The sequence below is a fragment of the Brassica oleracea genome, chromosome C9 (genome assembly GCF_000695525.1).
Source record: "Brassica oleracea var. oleracea cultivar TO1000 chromosome C9, BOL, whole genome shotgun sequence".
Classification (NCBI taxonomy): Eukaryota; Viridiplantae; Streptophyta; class Magnoliopsida; order Brassicales; family Brassicaceae; genus Brassica; species Brassica oleracea.
Window position 1 is genome coordinate 3674641 of NC_027756.1, and position 8209 is coordinate 3682849.

The following is an 8209-nucleotide window of genomic DNA, read 5'->3' on the forward strand; positions in this document are numbered from 1 at the left end:
ATCATATAAGTAATCATATAATTAATAGTATTTTATACGTACCATCATATAAATAATTACATATATCTATCTTATTAAAACTTAATATGAAATATAAAAACCATAATTTGAGTTGGTATTTCAAATTGGGCTTTGTATTGTATTTTTATTATATATATTGACAACATTTTTTTATAATGGTTATTGAAAAATAGTTTAGTAAAAATCCATTTTTGAATATATGTATTATTTTTTAATCAATTTTTGATATAAATCAAATTTAAATTATTATTTTGATTTGAAATATGTGTATAAATTTTAAATTTTGTTTTATGGTTAGTTTAGAAAAGAAAAAGTTTTAGGCAATTAGATTGACCCGTTTTCGTATATTTTAAATCTGGCCCAGATAGATAGTTTCTTATAATATGATGGACTTTTAATTTTTCTTAATAACATAAGCCCATTATTTTTTTTCTTAATACTACTATCCTTGTTTCCAAACAAAATTTTTTTTTTTTAAAAGACTACAATTCATGTTTTCAAACACTCCAAATTTTTTTAATAGTCCTATTCAAGTCTCCAAACACTCCAATTTTGTACTTGAGTTTTAATAAGATAGATACCAGCATTTTCATTTTTTTTTTCAACTAAACTTTTGAACTAAAAAAGAGATACACCTTTACACCTAAAGGCGCTCACAACCGGGTGAAAACGATAAAAGCTTACCTATACAAAGAACTTTAAACTTCCTGAAAAAATATTCAACTCTTCTAAGCTACTCCACCAAAACCACTTCTATAAATTCCAGGTTCTTCAACTTCAACTTCTTCCCCTTCAGACCTTTTCACCTTCATCGACTCAGCTAGAAAAAAGTAAACCAAGTACCAAGCAGCGTAGTATCAGTCCTTCTAGAGTTGCTGGCTCTTGATAAAGGATCCAATCGAGCTTGAATAACTTGCTTCATCTCAAGAATCACTATCTGAGTCGGGCCAAATCTCTGATTATGAATTCGATTATTCTTCTCCTTCCAAATACTACAAATTGCTGCTTGGTATATGAGCTTTGTTATCAGCTTCACAAACTCATCAGGAGACGGGTTCCTGAGCCATCTCAAACCATCTTCAAACAGGACAGGAGGGTGAATATTCAATCTCGAGCAGAAAAAATTCCACACTTCAGCGTTGTAACTACACTCAAAGAAGAGGTGTTGCCTCGTCTCATCTGCCAAGTTGCATAGAATGCAATTTGACGGCACCTGAAGTTCCCAACTCCGCAATCTATCTCTCATTCCCAGTCTGTTTCTAGCAGTAACCCAAGTAATAAAGGCGTGTTTCGGTATCCTCCCATGTAACCAAACTTGCCGGTGCAAGAACACTGACTCCCCCTGAGGATGCAGAGCTGCCCAAGTATCCATAGTAGAGAAAGAGCAGGAAGCAGCTCTTTTACCTGGCTTCCATAAGTAGCTATCATCCGCTTCAGAAGAGATGATAGGGCATGCTTCTGGTAGGCAGTCTCGAACCAGAGAAATAAGCATGTTCCTGCTACGGCTTCTATTAACCCACCAATTATCCTCTCTTAATGCTTCCGCAACCACTGCGTCACCGTGTAGACCCGTGACCTCTGGTCCTCTAGGTCCCGTTATATCGATCAGAGGACCTAAAGAAGTCCAGTTATCATTCCAAAAACTAGCAGAAGCTCCATTTCCTATCTCACATATAATCATAGGTCGTGCAATGTGTCTCAGATTACAAAGGCTTTTCCAAATCCAACTATTTGATCTCTCTGGTTGAAGCTCCCAAATTTTTTTTTCCCTAATTAAATGACTCCGGACCCCGAAAACCCACAGAGAGCCACCTGCTGCAAAGATCAGCCAAATCAATTTCAAACCGAGCACTTGATTCCATTCCTCCAACCTCCTTAGACCCAAACCTCCTTCTTCTTTGGGAGTACAAACTGAAATCCATGAGATTTTAACTTCCCTAGCAGCCGTCGGAGCTCCTCTCCATAGAAAAGCATTGCACATTTGCTCTAGCAATTTTATGCATTCTTTTGGAATGATAAAGATTGAAGCCCAAAAAGCAATCGTGGAGTAGATTACTGATTGAATGAGTTGGAACCGACCCGCGAAAGACAAATGACGGACTGTCCAGGAGTTGAATCTGTAGAGTACTTTGTCCAGTAGAGGTTGAAAGTCAATCTTCTTCATTTTTTTTTAAGACAGCGGCACTCCCAAGTAACGAATAGGTAGAGCCCCTTGCTTAATTCTCAGCGGCACTTCATTTTTCTTCATTTTCATTTTATTTTTCTCATAACTTTTTAATTAATAATGATGCAACTAATGGTAATAAATAACTCATAACAAACAACTCCAACGAGCTAATTGTTTAAGTGTTAACTAAGTTGCTATTAGTATACATGATGGAGATTTCTTGGATTTTTATATTAGCGAACAAACCACTGATATAGGTTTTATTTAACCTTTGTATTTATAATTTAAAGTTAAATGTGAATAGAGCAAATACCAAATACTAATTATATCGTCTTAAAAAGAGTCTATCGTCTTTAACTCAGAGATATAAGAGTTATTGTGAGTTACTCAAAGATAGATTGTCGGGTGGACTATGGAGAGTTGATTAAAATCATATATATGATTTCCATGATTATTCATATTAATATCGTATCTAATAACACCACTTTTAATACAAAATTTATAATCAATTTTTGAATAACAATATTTAATTGTTGTTTGAAATAATGTTCTTGTAAAATCTATGATCAGACAAACCTCATTTTTTATTTTGTTCAAACACTCCATAACTAAAAGTATAACTATACCATATTCTACCTATATTTCTTTTTCAATTGATTCATAAATCAAATCTTTGACTTGTCAAACATAAGATTAGCATGGATTTGGATTAATATGTTATCCTCAGATATAACATTGTTAAAAAAAAACATGTTACGAGACATCCAACATTTGATACTATTTCTCAAATAAACAATATATAATGTTGTAACAGTCGTTTTTTTAAAGTTTTTCCAACTAAAATAATACTATAATAATGTTATATTTTGTCAATAATTCGACATGTCTATGGCATTCCTTCAATGTATTCGGTCTTTGTTGTCAACCTTTAGCTCTCACCTTCAAAACTTTAGGAGATAAATATATGTATATTTCTCTTTCTGCTTTATTAATAATTAATAACAATGTTTTGTTGTTAGTTACATAACTTACATTATATAGTAGTTGTATTCTCGGTTTATTATTTCTCGTACTAATATCAATTACATAGTTTATGATTAAACTGATTATAATATATCAATGCTTATATTTTTTTAATGCTTATGTATTTTCAATCTAAAAATCTATAAAAAGTAAAGAACTCAGTCTTCCAATGCTTTGTCAACAGTTTTAAATCAAACCAAAAATGGTTTGTCTACAATGCATGTACTCCAACGATTTCCTCACCTTCAATGTATTCAATCTCTTCTGTCAACCTTCAACCATCAATTTCGTCCTTTTCAAACAATAATATTGTTTGTTTTTCTTCTTTTATAACCTCACCAGCATTTTATTTTATTTTCTTCTCACAACTTGTTAATTAGTGATGACGCAACCAGTGATAATACACATATCTAAATACAATACATGAACATCATAACAAACAACTCAAATAGCTAAGTGTTTAACTGTAATTAACTAAGTTGTTAATTACTAGTATACATGATGGAGATTTGTTGGGTTTTTTTCTTATCAAACAAACCGATTCAGGTTGGCTAAGAAAACTAATATAGAGGTTTTATTTAGCCTTTGGTTTTATAGGTTTAGAGTTAAATGTGTATATTAGAAACACCAAAGATTAATATGTATTTGTTTTACTCAGAGATAGAATTAGTTATTATGAGTTATAAGAGTACCTTTAACTTTAGCCTTTTATGCAAAAAAAAAAAAGAGTACCTTTAACTGTAGTATATAGGTGGAGTTTTCATATTAAATAGAAAAAAATAATCAAAAAGTAAAAGAGAGGTGATATTCTGTATCTCGTCTAAGACACTTTAAGAACCCTTAGCTTCATATACTCATTTTTCACTTGTATTATTATTACTGGTTTAAATTTGACTTATAATTTAATTTTTTAAAACAAAATTGATCTGTACTATAAATAATAGTCATATATTAGTAAGAAACTTATAAGAGGTTCTTGGCGCTGGCCACGCTCTAACTAATTCTTTAGCTCAGAGATAGATTATTTGGTGGACAATACGGAGAGTTGATTAGAAATTGACAGGTGGACAATGCAGAGTTGATTAGAATCGGAATCACACAATTCCCTGATTACCCTAATTAATATCATATCTAATAACACCAAATTTAATGCAAAATTATAATCAGTTGTTGAGTAACAGTGTTTTATGTTATTTGAAATTATGTTCTTATAAATTAGATGATTAAATAAACCCCTTAACTTTATTTTGTTCAAAAGCTCCTTAGTTAAATTATAAAATTATATTTTGTAAAAGTATAAATAAATATTTTGTAAAAGTGTAAATTAAATATTTATTTTCAACTGATCTATATATGGATTTTTTATAACAGAATTTCTTATAAAATGATTCATAAATCGAAGCTTCTCAAAAAAGAAAATTTCGAAACTCTTTTCAAATGTTGGACTTATCAAATATAAGATCAGCATGGAATTAGACTATGTTATCCTCATGTATAACATCATTAAAAAACATGTTACGAGACACCCAACATTTGATACTATTTTTCAAATAAAAATAAATAATGTCGTTAGGTCATGTTTTCAAATTCCTCCAACCAAAACAATACATAACAAAAAAAAATCAACGAAGTCGACCTCTCAATGTTAATTTTTGTCAACAATGCATGTATTCGACATTTCTATGTCATTCCTTCAATGTATTCAGCCTTTTTCGTCAACCTTTAAGAACTTTATGAAATAAATTATCATGCTTTATTAAATTAATATCAATAATAATGTTTAGTTGGTCGGAAAAAATTAAAATAATAATATGATTACAATTGGGTTCGGTGGGGCCTGTCTGGGAACAAAGAAGGTTGAGAAGAAACCCGTCTTTCGCGGGTGTATACATTGAACTTAAAGAGTTTTAATCCTCTACATTAACCCCCACCGTAAGCCTCCATCATCTTCCCCATAAGACCTTCCACAGTTTCCCCTTCTCTCTCTCATATCTCAAAAAGTTTGAATCTTTCTGAAAACCCTCTTCTCCTTTTTGCCCTATTCCTCTAGGGTTCTTCTCCGTTTCATGAATCTAACTCTTCTTCGACCTCAATTCAACACCGTCTCTGCTCTGTTCATCGTCGTCTTCTTCCTCTTCGAATCATGTCTGGGATCTTCAGCTTTAGTGGTATGCTCTTCAATCTCTTAATTAAACTTCTGGTTAGGTTCTACCGTTTGATCTCGTTAGCCTCTCTTGCTCTGTTTCGTGGATGTGCTCTGTTTCTCGTTAAAAGTATTGATTTTTACTTGGTTTAATCACAGGTGATGAAGATTTTTTCAATGGGGGAACGATGCATCTGTCTCCAGGGAGCTGTCCCGGCGTCTATCTCCCACCGCGCAAGAGACTACGCGTCGCCGCACCCTCACCCTACAGCGCCTTTAACCAAAAGCAAACTTCAATCGAAGTTTTACCCGATGAGTGCCTATTCGAGATCCTTAGACGCTTACCCTCTGGCAAAGAGAGAAGCGCGTGCGCTTGCGTCTCCAAGTACTGGCTCAACACTCTCACTAGTATCAAAGCGAACGAGTCTGTTCAAGAAGTGGAGAGTGAAGGGTTCTTGTCAAGGAGCTTGGAAGGTAACAAAGCTACGGACTTGAGGCTTGCAGCTATCTCTGTCGGGACGTCAGCGCGCGGCGGGTTAGGGAAGCTTCAGATCCGCGGGAGTGGGTTTGAGAGTAGAGTCACAGACGCTGGTATTGAATCAATTGCATATGGTTGTCCTTCTCTTAAGGCTCTGTCTCTTTGGAATCTCCCCGCGGTTAGTGATAAGGGTTTGTCCGAGATCGCGCGGTGTTGTCCGATGCTCGAAAGACTCAACCTTTCGCGGTGTCCTGGAGTGACAGACAAGGGTTTGGTCGCAATAGCCGAGAACTGTCGGAATCTAAATGATCTGACGATTGATTCTTGCTCTGGCGTCGGCAACGAGGGGTTAAGGGGGATTGCGAGACGGTGTAGTAGTCTGAGATCTATCTCTTTGCGGAGCTGTCCTCGCGTTGGGGATCAAGGAGTTGCGTTCCTCTTGGCGCAAGCTGGTTCTTACTTGACGAAAGTGAAACTCCAGATGGTGAATGTAACGGGCCTGTCTCTTGCTGTTCTTGGACACTATGGGGTTGCGGTTACTGATCTTGTGCTTAGTGGGCTTCAAGGAGTGAATGAGAAAGGGTTTTGGGTCATGGGAAATGCTAAAGGGATGAAGAAGCTCAAGTCTTTGTCAGTAACCTCGTGCAGAGGGATGACTGATGTTGGGGTTGAAGCTGTTGGAAGTGGCTGTCCTGATCTGAAGCATGTCTCTCTGAACAAGTGTCTGCTTGTTTCCGGCAAAGGGCTTGTGTCTTTGGCGAAATCTGCGGCGTCTTTAGAGAGTTTGAAGCTTGAGGAGTGCCACAGGATCAACCACTTTGGTTGCTTGGGGTTTCTAATGAGCTGCGGCGCGAAGTTGAAGGCTTTCTCTTTGGTTAACTGTCTGGGGATCCAAGACTTGAACTCAGAATCACATCTTACATCAACCAGCTCCTTACGGTCTTTATCAGTCCGTTGCTGTCCTGGGTTTGGGGATTCAAGTCTCACCTTCTTAGGGAAGTTCTGTCATCAGCTTCAAGACGTTGAGCTTTGTGGATTGAACGGAGTTACAGACGCTGGTGTCCTCTCTTTACTTCAGAGCAACAACGTTGGTCTAGTGAAGTTGAACTTAAACGGATGTGTAAATGTCACAGACAACACAGTCTCTGCAGTATCTTTCTCCCATGGAAGCACGCTGGAGTCTCTTAGCATTGATGGGTGCAAGAACATCACTGATGCAAGCCTTGTCACAGTGGCCAAGAACTGCTACTCAGTAAATGATCTCGACGTGTCAAACACTTTGGTATCAGATCATGGGATCAAGGCGTTGGCGTCTTCTCCCAACCACTTGAGTCTTCAGGTTCTTTCTCTTGGTGGCTGCTCTGGGATCACAGATAAAAGCAAGGCGTGTATACAGAAACTCGGCCGCACGCTCTTGGGATTGAACATTCAGAGGTGTGGTAGGATCAGTAGCAGCACTGTGGATAGTCTTCTGGAACAGCTATGGCGGTGTGATATACTTTACTAGATAGATACCTTTCTGCAAAAGTACTTAGGTTCTGGTCGGTAAGCCCCTAATAGATTTCACCTAGAACTTAGTTTCTTTCTCAGGACGCAGCAGCTGGTTTTTTTTTTTTGCAAATTTTTTGGCAGGTTCTTGAGCCTGTTTCCACAACTGTTGTGTTCCTGGGAATCTTGTTACTGAGTTCTGGTAATCTAGTTAGGGTTGTTTAGTCTTTACTGTCTTTTTGGAGTTTGTTGTTGTCTCTCTATGTTCTTGTGGGAGTACTTGTTCTTTGGTTTAGGTTTGTGATAGTAGTGCTTTATCTTTCCCTATGTAGAGCTTTTGGCAGTGGCGGTGTATCTTCTTAGTCGCCATTACATCTCTTAGGAGTTGTTTTTTTGTGTGTTCTGCCAAAAGCTATGTTTTTCCACTTTGTTTTTTTTTTTGTTTAAGGCACTATCTGTACTACTTGTACTACTGATCATTGTATAAGCTTCCACTGAACATACTACTATCTTTTGTAATAGAACATGTTCCTCAGATCATTTTGTTGTGATGATTACAAAATTGAATGTGTAAAACCTTTCACAGAGCCCCCTTACCTGAAACAATCAAGTAACAGCATCTTGTTTTGTACCGAGTCTCACTCCTGCTTTGACCTCTTATCATGTATCATGAAAAGTGAGATGGAAGATTGGCTATAAAACCGCATCATCGTCCTGCAGACCATAACTTCCAATGCACTCAGTATTAGTGATTAACTTCTGACCACCAAAACACAAGCAGAAATGCCCCCACAGGTGTGTCCTTCACCATTAAACACACATGTTGTGAAATTTGCATTAACCATAATGGGAGAGAAGCAGGCCCGACCCATTGTGTTAGGCCTGCCTA

At 36.5% G+C, this 8209-nt stretch overlaps 2 protein-coding genes across 2 annotated transcripts; one reads left to right on the forward strand and one right to left on the reverse strand.

Annotated features, from left to right (window-relative positions):
- Positions 1-841: 841 nt before the first annotated feature.
- LOC106314132 lies at positions 842-1702 on the reverse strand. Its single transcript, XM_013752067.1, has one exon. It carries the CDS (start codon positions 1700-1702, stop codon positions 842-844), a length of 861 nt encoding a protein of 286 aa, XP_013607521.1.
- A 3451-nt stretch (positions 1703-5153) lies between these two features.
- LOC106318801 (EIN3-binding F-box protein 2-like) lies at positions 5154-7872 on the forward strand. Its single transcript, XM_013756937.1, has 2 exons — positions 5154-5379; positions 5514-7872. The coding sequence occupies exons 1-2, from the start codon at positions 5355-5357 to the stop codon at positions 7337-7339; spliced, it is 1851 nt and encodes a 616-aa protein (XP_013612391.1). The 5' UTR covers positions 5154-5354; the 3' UTR covers positions 7340-7872.
- Positions 7873-8209: the final 337 nt, after the last annotated feature.